Below are 19,861 nucleotides of genomic sequence, written 5' to 3' on the forward strand. Positions count from 1 at the left end.
ATGAGAATTGTCTTGAGAGAAAAGAGCATATAGGATGGCAGCTCCACGCTTCCAACCAATGAAAAATCAGTATGCGGATGATCCCATGTTGACCTGCAACTATTTAAAGAGTAGTTCCCACCAACACCGACAGTCCACTCCGATCAATTGCTGTGATCATACTCGATTGCAGCCGAGAGAAACATTGGCCTTTTATCCCTATTATATGTATTACTCTTGGGACTTTGCCCACCACATTTCATTTACATTACTTGCAGAATTTGATGAAACTCGCGATTATTGACTTCTCCTTCCTGATGACGATCGCCGTGTTACTTTCCAGCTGTAGTACCAGAGAAAAAAACCACCAAAAGAAAGGTAGAACAGAATTTCTAGAAACTAAATGCAGTTGATGCAGTTATTTCTTTTAATAGCACAAACAACAACTATAACACCGATAATAATAATAATTCATACCTATTTAATTGTATTTCTTGTTTCTCATTTGATTAAAATTAATGTTAATTATATATATATATATATATATATATATATATATAATTATATATATATATATTCTTATATTACCATGTGCCTGTGGTATAGCTAACCAGCCTTAGCACTTACCTTGTGATGGTGTCGATCCTCCACTTGGTGTAGATGCAGGTGGTGTTGAAGGTCCGGTTGATCCTTTATTGTTATAAAGCGAATGTCAATTGAAATCATTATTTTGCATTAAAAAGTGTTTTATACTCAAAATTGACATACCAACTGTAGGCTATTTATTTATGTCTGAGCAGCTGTTATCTCACTCGGTACTCATATGATCATGAGATTTGTTTCACATATGCATTTTCTTATCTTTCATTGGGTCTGTGGTTTAATAATAATAATTTGAATAATAATAATAATAATAATAATAATAATAATAATAATAATAATAATAATAATAATAAGAATAAGCTTTAGTACTTACCTTGTGATGGCGTCGATCCTCTACTTGGTGTAGACCCAGGTGGTGAAGAGGGTCCTGTTGAGCCTTCATTGGTACAAGGCAGGTGTTGCAAAAGAGAGTGGATGAGAAATAAGATGTTTCTTTCGGTGATTAATTGTTTTTAATTAGTAATTCTCTTTTGACAAATCGAGAGATATGAGAGTTAATTTACAAGTAACATTAAATAGTTTTCAATACAAAAACATCTCTAACTACTTATATGAAATGAAAGTTATCAGACGTATGTGAAACTTTTTAGGCAGAATCCTTCATGAACGATCTTACGAAAGATGATGCAACTTTACAGAGAAATGATGAAATCTTCACGTGGTTTATCGACAAAGACACAATTCCGAAACAAGTCATGTAGGTCGTATGCCAAAACAAAACAGAAGACTCGAGTTCCTCTTATCTCAAGTGATGACAGCAATTTCCTGCTTTGAACAGAGAATGCTAATTTCTCTCTCTTTTCATATTCTGTTATTCCTTAACTTCAAATTAAACTTTTTGTGAATTCTGAACACACATTATTAGAACATACTAACTCTAAGCAAAAATACTACTGAATCTGAAAATATTGCAAACACTTTTACAACATTTCATAGTACAGAGAGGAAGATATGCATTGCAGAAGCAATGCATATGGAATATATATATACATATATAAAGTAATGCTATTGATATTGTTCTAGGTTTTCTGTAAGGTTTTCAACTAGATTTACATTGTACGGTATAAATCTACAATAGCTTAGAAGTGAATTTCTTTTTCATTACCTAATCGTTGTAAAATGAATGAATTCAAATGATTATGTTTTTGATGAGGTTTTGGCTTGTGCTGCGATGTTTTTATTTGCAAATTTTTTGTATTATGTTTTTTTCTTATATTTATAGCCTTGATGACAAAGTCGGTAATTCGGGAAACATATGTATATGTGTTCATGTTAACTTACGTCCAGCAACTACAGTTGTGACAGAATTGAAATTGACATTGTCTACGTTCAGCGTGGTACCACCATATATTAAAGCCTGGGCATTCCAACTATCTATCTCCAGCTGGACTTCAATTTTCAAATTGTTGACAGTTGTATTAGCTCCCCCTATTAGATCAGAAATCGAATCCAGTGAAGACTTGACGCTGGCTGTCAAGAGACTGCTGTCAGCTTTAACGTATGTTTTTGCAGTATCTAGGTTTTTAGCAAGGGTAGCCATGGTGGTTATGAATAAAGTTAGAGTTGCAGCAACAGCTTTGGCATTTTTCACATTGTTTAGTAGAGTTATCAGATCACTAATTAAATCAGAAATGTACTTGGCTTCAGGATCCACAGTTGTAGTTGTAATTGTAGTAGTAGTGGATACTCGAGAAGTTGAAGTTGCTTCTCCATCAGAAGCTGCAGTTGATACATCAGAAGGAGTTGAAATTGCTTCTCCAGCAGAAGCTGCAGTTATTCCTCCTACTGAGGATTTAGTTGATCTTCGATTAGAAATTGTAGTAGATCTTTCAGCAGGAGTTGTAATAGATCCGCCGACTGGAGTAGCAGTTGAGCCAAGTGCTGAAGTTGTTGTTGATCCTCCAGCAGACGTTGTTTGTTGATCCTCCAGCAGACATTGTTGTTGATCCTTCAGAAGGCGTTGTTGTTGCCCCTCCAGCAGGCATAGTGGTTAATTCTCCAGCAGGAGTTGTTGTTATTCCTCGAGCAGGAGTTGTCGTTGGTCCTCAGTAGGTGTTGTTGCTGATCCTCCACTAGGAGGAGATGATCCTCCAGTGGGAATGGTTGATCCTCCAGTGAGAATTACAGTTGATCTCCCTCCTGAAGTAGATGCTGATACTCCAGCTATTATGGTAGATGCTCGTTGCATTGTGGTTGCAACAGACGATGTTGATTCTACGGTTGTCATCTGTGCTTGTCTTCGATGTCTCTTTCGTCCTGCATTTTTCAGACTACTTACCTTTGTGTTCAAAGTATCCAGGCCTGTTGATGCCTCATTTAGTTTTTCGTGGACTTCCTTTTGTTCCGCTAATTATTTTATAGATTGCTGGTAAAGGATCTGTGTTAGTGACACTTTCTGTAGTTGTTATTGTTGAAGGTCCATTTGTAGAAGTTGAAGATCCTGGTTTTGTGGATGTACCTGCTGCTGTTGCACCTGTTATTATAAGTGTATTTTATGTAATTAATTCACTTCTCCCGGTTTTATTTTACAGTAAGGCAGTTACTCGTGTATTTTGTTACGAATATACGTTTACTTTGTAAATGGTTATTCTGAGAAATATTCCTGTAAATGCAGTGTTAATGTAGAATACCCATGCTAGGAGATGTCTAAAATTTTCAATAGTTGATGTATAAAACAACCTGTGGATTTGATGGGAATTTACTAGATTTGGGAAACATAGGTCGGGCAGTTTTTTAAAGTGAGATTGGATAATGAAGGAATTGACAGATGTCATCATTATTTAATCATGAAAATATTTGTAATTTGAAGGTTATTTATTTAGGATTTTCAAATTGTGTCAATACAACTATGAATCCACAATAAATTTGGCATTTATGAGAGTAAGCTGACTGGTCTACATAAGTGGATATTCATCATTTTGAGATTTATAGGTAAAGGCATTGCAGTGCAATACATGCGTAAAAGATTTACGCATTAGTGTTTTCAAGTTAAATGATGTGCTTATGCATTTATTTGATCCTGGTCGGGTGAAGAAATTTCTTTATAGGAAAAAGAAAATGTCAGTGAAAAGTCAAATTGAAAACAGGATTAGTGGATGAAGACTTCAGTAATATTTCAGTTGAAGAGAGCTGGCATCAAGAATTAGTGAAAGCAGTAAAATTGGAAAACAGGACTACATGTAAACGGCGAAATAAAAGAAATCGGCAGCTAGGAGTTTTATCCAGGACAAAAGTATAAACAATTCAAACTCTCGAATAAATCAAATTAGAGTGGCTCACATGGTGAGTTTAAGATGTCTCGGCTAAAGGAACGAAGGTTTGCATAAGCTGCATATATAACAAATAGAAAGTGTCTCTGTGTTACATTATTTAGGGCTGTATTGTTCATATGTTTGCATCTGTAGACAATGTACAAAACAAAAGAAAAAAAGCAATTGTAAATTTTTGTTTTGAAATGGAAAGACTAACGGTGTACGGTTAATGCGCGATATGCCAACTAGAACTACACAAAAACAGCAAGCATTAGTGAGCGAATGTTAGGTTTTAACAGAAATGTTTTATAGCAGTGTGTCGAAATCTTTTGAGGCGTAAATTCATTATCAAGATTACTGCATGTAGCCTTTGATTGAATAAAAAGAATATGCTATATAACATATTTAATGCTCATATATGTAGGCAGATGTTAATTCCCATAACAGCAATTTAAAGAGCAAAGTGATTAAGTATCAACTAATCAGTTTGTGACACGTTTATTATAAAGAATGATAATTATACTGTCTTCTGAAAATAAATGGAAAGTAACCTGGTAATATGAGACAAACAGAAATGGCTAGGAATATGGTACTGAATTTAGAGCCACAGGCTGCGTAGTAACAAATGCCCAGCAATTTCACACGAAAGTTACGGGTTAATTTTTAAAATTATAAGCCAGAAATATCATGTGAAGTTATGTGTTGGAAGTTTTACAAGTAGGGTTGGGTATATGGACTTATTAATAAAGAATTAAGCTGCGAGATAGTGAACGCCGGGCAAGGTTTGTTGTTGTTGTTGTTGTTTTTTGTAACATCAGGAACTGGTTAAAAAGTAATGTTAGATGGTGTCCTCCGCATGATGGATATCAGCGCTGTACGCCAAAATTTGTAGTTAGTAAAAGTCACAAGCAGTAGATACTGGAATTTGTTGTAAATAGTCGTAAGTGAAGCTGATAAAAAGAACATTCACAGGCGACAATTGATAAATTTTAAAATTTCTGTGTAGAACAGAAAACTCAAATTTACCGTCGTGTATCAGTCTTATATTGCGTTTCAGACAAAGAAGGTTAACAGCTACAAGAAATATCCTTTAAACTATATTTGGTGGGATTCTTTCAAAATAATTCCTATGCCAGTGACGCCATGAAACGCCTGAAGAAAGATGTGTCAGTAACGCTTTACTTGAAGAGCACACTGTGTGAAAGCTTTAGAAATCAAACGGTAAATGTTTTATTTAACCGTCTTGTGCAAGATACAATAATTAACACACAAAGACCAAAAGGCTTTGAAAATAAATATGGATAAATATTTATCAACAAAAAGCAGTGGCTGATTAAGCAGTTTAAGCTTTATGATCAGATGTGCGTTAGCGAAATATAAATATGTGCAAATGCCCAGAAGCTTTCTAAGTTATACCAGATGCTGAAGTTGGAGGTCCACTTGATCCACTGGATGGTGTAGAGGCAGATGATACTGGCACGACATAAAGAACAAATTAATGGGAGGGCAATCGAAAGCAAGTTATTCCCGTCTAAATGAATAGTTATTTTAGGTACAAATGTTACGTCAACGATATTTTTATCTGCTCAAAGAACGGATGCTTGGATGTCGTTGCATAAAGTTTAGCATACCAAGTTCTTGCTTGTGCTGCAAAACTGTATAAATAAGATATTAAATTTTTTGCAAATTATTTTTATGGTTTGAGCTGTGAAAATATATCGATCTTTCTGATCAAAACATTTCTGTAAGCATAGAAATTAAAAGATGAGATTATATAGGTATATAAATAACATTATATATATATATATATATATATATATATATATATATATATATATATATATATATATATTTACACACACACAAATACCACAATTTTCATTCCTGTATGTTGGTAATCATACCATAATGTCATATATATATATATATATATAATATATATATATATATATATATATATATATATATATATATATATATATATATATATATATATATATATATATATATACACACACACACACACACACATATATATATATATATATATATATATATATATATATATAATGTGTCTGTGTGTGAATAGAAACACATAAATAGTTAAACAATTCAACGAATCAAATGTATATGTATAGTGATATAATATATACATATATATATATATATATATATATATATATATATATATATATATATATATATATATATATATATATATATATATATGCGTCTTATCACATCACCGGGATTCATATATAGGCGGTAAGCTACAAATGTCCTTTACTATCTAATTCGCTTTACCTCGGTATTAATATATTTAGTTAATTCCTATGGTAGACCGTATTAGATATTAAAGGACATTGGTAGCTTAATGCGTATATGCAAATAGACAAAATAACCGCATTCATGGACTGGTAGATATATATGAATACTTTGTAATTAATTGAGGGGAAATGGTTAATGATAATATTTGCCGTTATATCCCGTTATACCGTGTTAAAGAAAGTTCGAGTAGTATTAATGAAATTGAATTTCCCGAATTAACATTGGTTTGTTGAATTGTCGGTCTATTGGAAAGGGTCAAGTGCAAAGTAATCAGGTGTCAATAGAAGACAGGAACACCAGCTGGAAGCCATCAGCTTACTGGAATAAACAAAGAAAGTTTGAGACATGTTTAAGTAAACAAAATATTTTACTATTGAAGTCACCGTGCAGGCGCACACACTATGCCTCTCTTTAAGGAATACGTAAGTTTCTTAGCGTCGAAAGGTTCAGCCATTTCTTGGTTAATGTAGGTACATGGTTAATACTCTCTGGAACTGATTAATAGAAAGTAATGTATGTTAGATATATTTGCATCAGTGGCTTAGGAATACTCATAATTGCATGTAAATAGTAGTGTTTAATAGTAAGCAGTGTATACGGTAGATTTAGAGAATGGTATAAGGATATATTTGAAAGTGACGAAGCTTTTTAAATGCGAACAAAATTAAAGAAGTATATATATATAACAGATTTATTCAGACAAAAGCCGTGTAAGAGGTAAAGATGTATTTGAAATGGTCACCCATGGTATAGACCAATATACCATGGAAACCTTGAATGATCCGAAATACTAGAACAGTATCTCAAATGGAGGCAAATCTGGCCTACAAAAGTCCTCTGTAATGGGGAGGAAGTAAGAGTTTACCCAATATAAACGAGCCTCTGATATTATAAAAGCATATTTATTAAGTTTAACAATAAGGTCCCTCTAAGACAAGCTTCTGTTAGTTAGAAAAGTCAAGCGACTGAGAAACAGGTAAAAAGCTATATTGAAGACATTGTAACTGATCGCATTGTCTGATTCCCCATTCAGGTACAATTACAAGGTCGGAGGTGATGAACAAAGAAATGGGCAATCGAGACTGCGTATTGACAATAGAAGAAACCTGTTAGTTAAAGGGAAAAGAAATATACAGGGTTAAATCGTCTGCAAATGTATGAAAAGAAAGAAGTAGAATCTAGAGAATTACTGGTAAGTAGGGTGAAATGATTATGTGGAAGATAAGAACCCGGGAAACTACACAAGAAAGGGAGATGGATGCAGATATTACTTCAATAACAGCAACTGGATATATCAAGTGATTAGATCAAAATCTAAGTCTAAAATAAGATTAAATTAAAAGACCTTAAGAAAAAGTCAGAAAGCAGAAAAACCCAAAGTTTTCAGCGATGATACAAAATTAACCTGCATAAGGCTAAAATGTTAGGTAATAGAACTTCATAGTATTATTCAGTGGAGTTGAAGAGAATTTTATGGATAACATTGTAAAGATTAAAGCTTCTAGATGAATAAAAAGCGTATATCCACCTGACAAAGACTAGTACCAAATAAAACCTTTTGTTTGTTTGTTTGTATGGTGTTTTAACGTTGCATGGAACCAGTGGTTATACAGCAACGCGACCAACGGCTTTAAGTGACTTCCGAACCAAGTCGAGAGTGAACTTCTATCACCAGAAATACACATCTCTGACCCCTCATTGGAATGGTCGAGAATCGAACTTGCGGCCACAGAGGTGGCAGGTAAAGACCATACCAACCACGCTACTGAGGCGCTCAGTAAAACCTTTTGAAACTCAGAGATTTTGGATTAAAATGGAGTGTGAACATAAATCCCAGATCACAGCAGATAAGCAGAATGATGCTCAAAATTGTAAAGGGAAATTAAGTGATGTTTGATGGCCATATACCCAGGGGTAAATGAAGATATAAAATATTTGATTTGTTAAACGGCAACTTGCAGCCTGTAAAGGAAATTGCAGATCAAGCAAGCGGAGGATAAGAGCTGAATGATAAGCCACTTTCGTAGCAGTTCATGAGTACCAGAGAAACTACCGGCAGTTTGAGTTGAAGTTTTTCTTCTGATGATGATGCTGTAGATGCACTGTTTGATGCTGATGCAACACTTAAGGCCTAACTCGATGCTGATGTACTACTTGATGTTAATGACCCACTTGATGCGGATGTACCACTAGATGCAGATGCATCACTTGATGCTGATGCTTCATTTGATGTTGAGGCACCACTAGATGTTGATATGTCACTTGCTAACGATACACCATTTGATGGTGAAGCAACACTTAAAATTAGATGTACCACTTGATACTGGTGCACCACTGTACATTGATACATAGCTTGAGTTGTAGAGTTCAGAACTACCTAGACCATATAACGGCATATTTGCAACCAGTCAATGTATTGCATGTTTTGTGCTTCTAGAGAGAGAAGCGTTTTATGTATAATGACTTTTTCATTTGTTTAAACGTAATGTAAATTAGATGTACAGGGCCTGGGTTGGGGTTTGGGATTGTGATTCTCAAGTTATTACGTTTTTGAATGACAGGTAGCTTGGGGTTTGATAGGGAGCCTCTTGTCCATGTACTTTGCTGAATGTTTAATTGAAGGAAGGCATAATGGGTTTTAACAGAATTAATGGGACTCCTGTACAGTTCTGAATGTTATTTAAAAATTGTGTAATTGAAGTGATCCTTAGATTCATGGAAACCATTTAGTATGGTGTTCACACCGGGCTTAATGAAGGTGTCGTTTTTTTCTTTTGTAATTCATGATAACATCAGTGTAGAAGATAGTGTTTTAACCGGTTCTGCCATAAATGAAAGATTGTAATAATATTTCATGACAAATAATTGCAGAAAATATTTTAGTCTGTATATGGGCTCTAAACACATAGAGAGACTTATGCAGTATAACATATAATGTCTGTTATTTAACCGTAAATAAAGTAGGAAATGGGTGCTCGATTAAAAGTCATTATATACGTATACCACTGGTGAATTTCATAAATAAACACATAACTGTGAAAAGTGTATGCAAGTTAGAAAAAATGTGAGCTTATATCTTGAAGTTCCAACGCTGGAAGAGATATATTAGCCAGAAATTGAGGACTATAGATGCAAGGCTGATTGAAAATGTAGTACGGTATCTGGGAAACATCATAGGAATGGAAAATTCATGCTTGACTTGCAAAGGTGCACACGCAGTTAGTTTATAGCATTGTTATGTACAGTAAGTTAAGAGCAACATTTTATTACCACGTGACACATTAGAGCTATCAATTTGAAGCTTCAGAAAACTGACGAGAGGATAAATTTAGCAGCAATGTAGGAAATACCATGCAATGCAGTCGATGGTAAGTTATAAATATATGATGATAATAGTGTTTAGTAGCTGTGGTAGATGTTATAAAAAGTATTTAAAAAATCCTAGAGAATTGAATATTTCCATATAGCATTAAGCAGATTCAAAGAATTTAGAGGTTAATAAGCAAGAAACAACTTACAAAGCAATATGAAGCTAAACTCCGCAGAAGGTAAAAGCCAAATATGAAACGTGTCTAAACCAGATCAAACTTCGGTGAAGGATCGAGAAGAAATAGATTTTCATATAAAAGAATAATCCGTTCATCAAATCTTTTTTTATATAAAAATCTTTTGCATATTAAAAGAATCTCTTCATCATTCACAATGAAATCACGTTGACGTAGACAATTGCCAGATGAAGCATTTCGATACTCGTAGAATTTGGATTGAAGTTGAGAAAGAACATTTGAAGGGCATATTACACCAGAAGAACAGGTTGACACTGAAAGGCTTAAAAAGAGACCAAGTGACGCTATATGGTCACGAAACGAAGGGTAAATAAAGAGAAATAAGAATTAGATCTCTCAAACAACGGAAGTTGTAGTCTGGGAAGGGAATTCCGGATAAAGCAGTCAGAGAATAAGAGCTTAACGATAAGCTTTTTTTTTTGCACCAGTTCACGAGCATTAAAGAATCTACCATTAGTTGGAGCTGAAGTTGTTCGTCCTGACGATGATGCAGATGCTCCGCTTGATGCTGAGGTTGATGACATACTTGATGTTGCTGCACTGCTTGATGTTGGTGAACTGCTTGCAGCTGATGTAGATGCATCACTTGATGCTGAGGCTGATGACATAGTTAATGCTGATTCAGTGCTGGATGTTGATGACCCATTTGATGTTAAGGCACCACTTGATAATGAAAAACCACTCGAAGCTGATGTACCACTAGATGTAGATGCGTCACTTGGTACTGATACATTGCTTGACATTGATGAGCCACCTGGTGCTGACGACCCACTTGATACTGTTGTACCACTAGATGTAGATGCACCACTTGATGCTGAGGCTGGTGATCCACTTGGTCCTGATGAACCACTTATTGTTGATGAACCACCTGATGCTGATGAACCACTTATTGTTGATGACCCACCTGATGTTGAGGCAATACTTGATGCAGGTGTACCTGTAGATGGAGATGGACCACTTGGTGCTATGAATGGTGGTACACTTGATGCTGATGCACCACTAGGTGTAAGTGTACCACTTGATGCTGATGAACCACTTGACGTTAAGGAACCTTTTAAAGTAGAGACATCACTGGATGCTGAGGCAACACTAGATGTTGATATTTCTAATGTTCCGCCAGATGTATTACCACTTGACGCTGATGCACCACTGGAAATTGGTGCATCACTTGATTCCATTGTAGATATACCATTTGAAGATTTGGAGACTTCAGATGGACTACCTGATCATGATGATACAAATAAAATATTAGCATCCAGGTAATGTATGGGAAATTTCTCTCTTCTAGAGCAATTAAAGTTATGTTCTTGTACGGTGACCTTGCGTTTCATTTGTTATAAATGGGATGTCACGTGGATACACTGGGCTGGATGACGGGGCTGTGGCATGCAGGCTAGAATCCTGGGCTTAGAGGAGTAGCCTCTTGTCCAAATCTTTTCTTCATTACTTAAATTGAACAAAGGTTTAATGGTTTTAATGCAATTAAGGGAATGTTTCTTTTCCAGCTAGAGTTGCATGATACAACTGATCATATTGCAAGGCTAACGCGCGTGCGCATACACGCACACACACACACATATATATTATATATATATATATATAATATATATATATATTTCTTTGTGCGTGTGTATACACACGTTTTCATATATATATATATATATATATATATATATATATATATATATATATATATATATATATATATATATATATATATATATATATATATATATATATATATATATATATATATATATATATATATATATATATATATATATATATATATATATATATATATATATATATATATATATATATATATTATATCTATGTATGTATGTATGTATACACACACATAATGTATTATATATTACATTCGGGCATATGATGCTGACTTTAAAGTTTTCATTGTACAATTCTGGATTTTGTTTAAATCAACTGATATCTTAAATTCATGGAAACCAATATTTAATGTGCTTTTAACTTTCTGCCATATGAAGGTAATTAAAATTTTTAGCTATCGTCTGAAAATCCATTAGTTTAGAATGATTGCGCATGATATGGCTCTGGAGTTTTTTCATCTTTTATGATTCATGATAGTATCGGTTTAGTTAAAACCAATAATGTCTTTTCAACTGATCCTGCCTCGAAAGAATATTTGTTTTGATAAATACTCTAAACTTAAATATACTTAAATGAAAGATATTAAAATCAAACTCATTTAATTGGTCTTGCTGGCTGTCTTAACTTGTTACTGACAAATTTGAACAGAAATCAGTAACCATCGCCACCATATTCGTATATAAAGCTTGTCTAGCGTTGCAGGGTCTACTAAGGATAAAATTAAGAAATGAAAATTCGCATTATGGCATACCAACTTTGGCATACTTCGTAATTTCACAACAAGCAAACGAATGTTTGAATATTTACTTTGGGGATTCTGAAGACAAAGACCAGGTGCAAATGATAAAGTAAGAGAATCTCCGGTTTTAATGTATGATGCGAAGTTTGGAAAAGTGTGTCATACATATACAGAGAATTACTTATATATACAATATTATTATCTGTTGAAATCCATATAGTACGTTATTTGTTGACAAAGAAAGGTGTAAAATAACGATTGCCTGTCTCAAATTTATTTTCAAGATAAGAAAAGTTTGAACTATTTATGACTAGATGTGATATCATATTTAAAAGCTAATCAATTCAAGGCTAATGGAATCTCTATAGATTAAAAATGTAGTAGGTTATGTAGAAAACATTGTAAGAATGTGTTTGAAAATTAATACCGGGATTACAAAGTTTCGCAAGCAGCTAGTTTCAAGCAGTGTATAGACAGTAAGTAACAAGCGTTTTATTGGCACGTAACGCCTTTAAAGCATTGAATTGAAGCTTTGTTATACAGATGAGAAGGTAAATGTAACAAGTTGATGCTAATGGTCCAAACGTAAATGATGATTATAGAATTTGCATATGTGGAAAAATTCCCTGAAGACCATCTTGCTTCATAGAACATGTTTCTGTATAGTATCAAACAAATTGCAAAGATATAAGAAAACTGAGCAAGAAAAAAATGGCACAGCAATTTGAAGCTAAACTCCCTAGAAATGTAGGGAAAAACGAATTACCTTGTGGAATTTGCAGAATTACAGACTAATATCAAGAGTAAAAAACTGCATTTCGGAAATTGCTCTGCAAGCAGGTATTTGGAAGAAACCAAAAAGTTGTATGGGCTTTGTAACTATTCCCGTATAAGAGACTCTCAAGGCTAAGGATTCAAGAAACAAAATATCTAATCAATGTGCGAAATTTAGGAACTCTAGCTCTAAGCAAGAAGATGATGCAATAGAATAAGAAAACAAGATGTTCACCTGTAGTAAAATGCTGCTCGATCAGATTGACGATGAAAAGTTCGTGATAGTCCGAAGTACTTTGGTCATTGTGATGAAAGCACCACACGAAGCTGTATTAAACTGATAACTTTTAAAACTTGTAGAAAGGTTTATTTACCTGGCACGTAAAATTACCAGGTAAAATAGTAGGAGACGAAGATGGTTAAGAAAAAGGAAAGAAAACATTGACATACCATTTAACCAAGTAACAGATGAAGGCTACATTGCTCAAGAGAGAAAAATATTGGGTTTAGATATGTCAAAAGACCGGTAGCAATCGGACATTTCAGAGCTCTGTGAAGTCATCGAAGATGTAATTCGCGTAAGAAATGACGGATAAAGCAATTTGAGGTCGAATGCTAAGCAATAAGCTTTTGTACACACGTTCACATATAGTAGAGAATCTACCGAGTGCTGGAGTTGAGGGAGCTCCTGATGATGATGCTGTAGATGCACCGCTTGATGCTGGCTCACTACTAGATGCTGAAGCACCACTTGACAATGCAGGGCTTGATTCCGGAGAAGAAACACCACTTGAAGCCCCAGAGGCTGATGCTGATATGACATAAAACAAATTTGTCAACTAGTTAGAAATGAGGAAAATGGTTGCTATCTGAGGAAAAGGGTTACTATCCGAGGAAATAATAATTTACTGTATGTCGACAACGACGGCTTCGATTTTGTTAGATTTCTTTGATATAACGGAACAAAACTGGATTAGGGAAATGTATCGTTTCACCGCCTTTCAGGAAGCTACACTGTGGAGTTCAATTTCCTTCATAGAAAGACAACTGCATATAAAAACGATTATTAAAGATTCCGCTCTTGTTAATGGAGAACAGATAAGTTGGTTATATTTACCCCTTGTACTTTATGATGTATATTCTTGATGGAAATATTTTCTATTTGCAATTTGCGCTGTCACGGATATAAGAAAAGATATTATTCAGTATAATGCGCTAAAATTATACTTCAAACACATTCACTGAGCATCAGGATGCAACTCTTGATTAATCTTACGGTCTCCTTAACATTGATGGCAGGTCTAGGTCTACAGGATGAGCAAACTTCATAAATGTATTTTCAATTAATTTTGAAGCGTTGGAAAAACATTCCACGAGAAGTTCCTGTCTTGCTAAGGTTAAGAGTAGGAAGCCATGAAAATTATTACTAGGAAATATTAGAGCGTGTGGTACGCCAGATTTCACCAGTACCTCCCGCCAACCCCCCCCCCCCCCCCCCCACCAAAAAGAAACAAGAAAAAAATGTTTGGATGTATACAATTCCTAAAGTAAAGTAAATCTAACATGCACGCTATACAGAGTATTTCTTATATGTAATAATGGAATCTATAAAAATACGAAGAAAGTCAAATATTCATAAAGCAAGGAAAACTAACGTATGATGGCGTTTGATTATATCAAGGTAAAAATGATGGAGACCTGGAAGACTATCAACGAAAAATGTAATACACAAATCAAATTCACGGAAAAGCTGAGGAGCGTAAGAGAAGGATGAAATACTCAAAATTTTAGTAAAAATAATACGAAGCTAAGGTTAAGAGTAGGAAGCCATGAAAATTATTACTAGGAAATATTAGAGCGTGTGGTACGCCAGATTTCACCAGTACCTCCCGCCAACCCCCCCCCCCCCCCCCCCCCCCCCCCCCACCAAAAAAGAAACAAGAAAAAAATGTTTGGATGTATACAATTCCTAAAGTAAATCTAACATGCACGCTATACAGAGTATTTCTTATATGTAATAATGGAATCTATAAATACGAAAGAAAGTCAAATATTCATAAACCAAGGAAAACTAACGTATGATGGCGTTTGATTACTATCAAGGTAAAAATGAGGAGACCTGGAAGACTATCAACGAAAATGTTAATACACAAATCAAATTCACGGAAAAGCTGAGGAGCTTAAGAGAAGGATGAAATACCTCAAAATTTTAGTAAAAATAATACGAAGCAAAAGAAAAAAGAAAAGAAAAGCAGATTCATCAGCTAGGCCTCAAAACGCACAGCGTTCATGGGGTAGAAATATATTAGGCTGTCTAAGAAAAATTATCATAACATAATTAAAGTTTAGCCATTACCCAATTTGAGGATTGGATGACAAATATAAGAAGAGCTACGAATATGCAAAAAGCTTGTCAGTTTCACACGCAGCATTTCAGGCGCTAAAGATATTGGAATATAGAATGTGTCCAACGAAGCAATTTATGTAGAATCATTTTAGGAGAGGAATGCTAAGGCAATGACAATTGCTCTGCAGTGAATAGCATGTAAGGAGATTGATGACATTAACTTCAACAAAGAGATTCTATTTTTTTGTTCCACTGTAAATAGTGACATGTAAATCTTTGTGACATCTAGAATACTACAAAATAATTGTCATTATAAAGATGTGAAAAAAGTTTCATGGCAAATGTTAGATAATACACGAGGCAGGTAAAAGATAAACGTGTGACTCAGGACAAGAATTAGTTTCCATGCAGAAGAAATAATGCCGGAGAATAAAACAAATGCCAAGAAGCAGAGAAAGGAATGAGTAATCTAATCAAAGTCCAGAAATATGGAAATATTTGAATGGGTTTGTAACGAAACCTGATACCATATCGAAGGTAAAAGACGTTAACATATTGGCAAACATAGACCAAAATAAAGCTATTGTAAGGTAGCTTACTTTTAGGAGAGAAACATATCGGTTTTTATGTGCAACAAATACCAAGTAACTAGACTGATGCCCAGTGGTGCAAGAAGGAATTAAAAGTAACACTCATTGCCATAAAAGAAATGCCTGACAAAGCAGCTTTACGATGAGAACAAATGGCAATCACTTGTGAAACTACCAGATGAATCTTTATGAGACACAGAGATTGAAGAATACACCGAGGAAGAAGCATTTAAATGCCAATGGCAAATAATAGACGAACAGTTCGATACTGAGAGCTTGAGAGAAAAATAGAGCGATGTTTAGTCGCCAGGTCCCAAAGGGAAAGTAAGGGAAAGCGAGAATCAGAACTCCCGAAAGTGATTCAAGATGTTATTGAGAAAATATATAATGCAGTTAGAGACTGAGAGCTTGGCGATAGGCGTTTTTGCAGTAGGTCACACGTGGTGGAAATCTACCGGATGCTGGTGTTGAAGATGCTCCTCCTGATGGTGTTGAAGATGCTCCTCCTGATGGTGATGCAGATGCTCCTCCTGACGATGATGAAGATGCACCTCCTGATGGTGTTGAAGATGCTCCTCCTGATGGTGATGCAGAAGCTCCTCCTGGTGGTGTTGAAGAGGCTGCTCCCGAGGGTGCTGAAGATGCTCCTCCTGATGGTGTTGAAGAAGCTGCTCCTGATGGTGATGCAGAAGCTCCTGGTGGTGTTGAAGAGGCTGCTCCCGATGGTGCTGAAGATGCTCCTCCTGATGGTGTTGAAGAGGCTGCTCCCGAGGGTGCTGAAGATGCTCCTCCTGATGGTGTTGAAGAGGCTGCTCCCGAGGGTGCTGAAGATGCTCCTCCTGATGGTGTTGAAGATGCTGCCCCTGATGGTGGTGGAGTTGCTCCTCCTGATGGCGTTGAAGATGCTGCTCCTGATGGTGGTGGAGTTGCTCCTCCTGATGGCGTTGAAGATGCTGCTCCTGATGGTGGTGGAGTTGCTCCTCCTGATGGCGTTGAAGATGCTGCTCCTGATGGTGGTGGAGTTGCTCCTCCTGATGGCGTGGAAGATGCTGCTCCACTTGAGACTGATGCACCACTTGGTGTTGATGCACTACTTAATTTTGATGTAGAAGGTCCACTTGAAGCCGGGGAGGCTCCAGGTGAGCTACCTGACGCTGATATGGCATAAGAAATAGATTAAAGACCAGACAAACTCTAGTTTATTTCTCCTTTCTAGAGAAAAAGATTATATCTTACATAATCACAAATACTTCATTTGTATAGATAAGAGTTCCTTGAAATTGTCGATAATATGCAAAGAAAAAAAAAGTAGTCTGATCAAATACATTAAACTGAATTGCTCTTTGAAGTTCGTAAACCTTACTATGTTGTCCACCTTTTGTTTAAGGTATCGGTTGTTGATTCACATATTAAAATTTTAGGGGTGATGCTGTTCAGATACTTATGTGTAATGATGATGGTTTTTTTTTATATAGGTATCTCTTCTGACTACAACTATCTTGTGTTTTTGACAGAGTATAGTTGAGGAAATAAGAACAATTCAGTGATCTAAAAGTACATTCAAAACATTTACTTGATGAAAAGTGTGAAACTGATTTTCGAAAATAATCATTATTTATCTTAAGGATTATTATTTAATTAATTTTGTGAACAGCTTGATAACTAACAGTTGCACAATAAAAATATGTAAGCGTTGGCTTATATGCGTAGGCTTTTGGAAATGAAAGAAGAAAAACCTTGAAGTTCTTTTGCTGAAGAATTTAAAAAATCAAAGTGATAGTTGAGTGACCTGATCCATGGCCTGGATAAAGCAGTATGATTTTTTGGAGCTTTTTAGGGGTTTCATGTGATATAGAAAAGCCGTTCCCCCAAATTAACAAAGAAATAACCGAAATAGGAAAGAAAGTCCAGTTTCTTTGAAGAATTGCAGAATAATAGGCTGATACCAAGAAGATTAGCACATTGCAATTTAGAAATTGCAATATAACTATTCTTAGGTCAGTAAGATTTGGAAGAAATCAAAAGATGTAGTAGCTCCAGTAAAGAATGAATTTCTAAACAAAGAGGCTTAGCGCAGGAATGGAAAGAAATGATTTTCGCATATAGCGAAATAATACATAATCAGAAATATGCAAAGAGCTGCATGAAAAGAGTCAAGAGCAATATTTAAGTACTGTTGGGAAGGGGCCATTCAAAGCACTTTTAAGCTGACAGCTTTTGAAAGTTGTAGCAAGAAATATCTAACTGGCAAATAGAAAAACCACAAAGCAGTAGAGGACTTGGAGGATTCAAAAATGAAAATCGTCATACCATACAAAACAAAATAGCATCTGTGTTAAGGAGCATCTAGAAAGAAATGAGATATTTGAATACCATATACCAAAGTACAGATAAAGCAATGAGATTCAGAGCTCTCAAGAATAATTGAAGTAAAAGTCACGTTGGCAATGCTGGATGAAGCAGTTAGTTGTTGAGTCATAGGGTTAAGCATTTTGTTTGCACCAGACTAAAAGGAATAGAGAATCTACCGGCTTTTGGGGTTGAAGATGCATCCCCGGATGATGCTGCAGATGTGCCACTTGCCGCTGATGTATCCCTTGATGTTGATGCACCACTTGAAGCTTTGGGTGTCGAACTACCTGGTGCTGATTCGGCATGAAGAATTAATTAATAACCAGACAAAGTTATATTTCATAAGTTGAATACGCTAGTGTCATTGCTAAGGCTTAGAAAGCCTTGGAGTTAATTTAAGCAATTGACAAAAGCTTGATTAAAGTGTTTGAGATTTTTGGTTTAATAAAATTCCAGGCAATTTTGATATTCAATTCACTTTCTTTAGCACAAAATTATCGGACAGTTATGCAATGTGCGTTCATTGCTTGTGAGTTATGCTCAGAATTGGGTTAGGTAAAATGTTTTGTATTTTATTGTTAAATATAAACAAAAACTGATTAATGTGGGATTTAGTTCCTAAGTCTAATATCTGGAAACTTTTAGGAAGAAGTAAAGGAAATTCTTTGAAAAGTGTTAAGTCTGTTAGGGATATAATTAGAAGGTAACGAGAATTCTCACAATGGAGCACAAGCATAAAAATGAGTATCAATATTTCATCTCTTAAAAACGATGTTTTGAATGCATACTACTCCCAAGTACTGTTCACTAATTTTTAAGTACTAGTGTTGTGCAGACATGGGTGTTATGTTCATAGATGTGCGTCCAAGGCAAAGAAAAAGTTTGGAAGTTGGATTGATATCAAAATAAAAAGGAAGAACTCTTAAGAGGTGTTGAAAAAAATGTTTTATTTAATAGAGAATCATATTCATGACAAACTTGTGTATGTTATATAGAAATATCAGCAATTACGGTTTAATAAGAATCTATTGCACATTTAAATGTTAAGTCTGTTCACTAGCAAATGACATCTCATGGATGAGAATAATGTGAAAGGCTACATAAAAAAACCTTAGATAATAGTTATTTAAGGTTAATCCATGAGTCGATTTGAGGATGCAAGAACAAAAATATATTTGTGTTATGAATGTTTGAAAGTGGTCAGTTTGTACAAAGGATTGTGGATAAACATAACAAAATGAGGCAGTTCATGTAGAGAGGCTATAAAAGGGGAGTGACCAGATCTCTTCAAGTGGTATGCGGTAGACATGCGTCTAAGCGTGTTGATGACGGGAGATTTCTCTAAGAATGGATTCGATATTTGTTGTTCTAATGTAAGAAATACCCTTCTAATTATTTTGACTTTTAGAGCAGTAAAAAATAAATATGAAAGTAAAAAAAGGGTACAAAATAATTACGAAATTAAATCGGTGATAGATATTTAAAAAACTGGAAATAACATCACGTGAAGCTAAGAGGCTTAAAATAAAGGTGCGGTAATAAGTGAAAAAACAAGACAGATTGAAAATAAACTTTGCTGTAGGAAAGAAACTGATATCCCTGTAAAAATGTTTGAGGAGACAAACAAGAAGGATATTTGCTAA

At 35.0% G+C, this 19,861-nt stretch overlaps 2 protein-coding genes across 2 annotated transcripts in view; one reads left to right on the forward strand and one right to left on the reverse strand.

Moving 5' to 3' along the window:
- LOC135205514 (glutathione S-transferase Mu 4-like) overlaps positions 1-19,861 on the forward strand; it is a 1,039,821-nt gene that overhangs the window by 344,907 nt on the left and 675,053 nt on the right. The window lies entirely within an intron of this gene.
- Positions 1-19,861, reverse strand: part of LOC135202536 (nascent polypeptide-associated complex subunit alpha, muscle-specific form-like) — a 39,216-nt gene that overhangs the window by 15,335 nt on the left and 4,020 nt on the right. The window contains exons 3-7 of the mRNA XM_064232004.1: positions 18,395-18,511; positions 16,322-17,020; positions 5,310-5,366; positions 956-1,018; positions 607-669 (exon numbers count right to left, since the gene is read on the reverse strand). Of these exons, the coding sequence (XP_064088074.1) occupies positions 607-669; positions 956-1,018; positions 5,310-5,366; positions 16,322-17,020; positions 18,395-18,511 (999 nt within the window). The remainder of the gene's footprint in view (positions 1-606; positions 670-955; positions 1,019-5,309; positions 5,367-16,321; positions 17,021-18,394; positions 18,512-19,861) is intronic.

The sequence above is a fragment of the Macrobrachium nipponense genome, chromosome 24, assembly GCF_015104395.2.
Source record: "Macrobrachium nipponense isolate FS-2020 chromosome 24, ASM1510439v2, whole genome shotgun sequence".
Lineage (NCBI taxonomy): Eukaryota > Metazoa > Arthropoda > Malacostraca > Decapoda > Palaemonidae > Macrobrachium > Macrobrachium nipponense.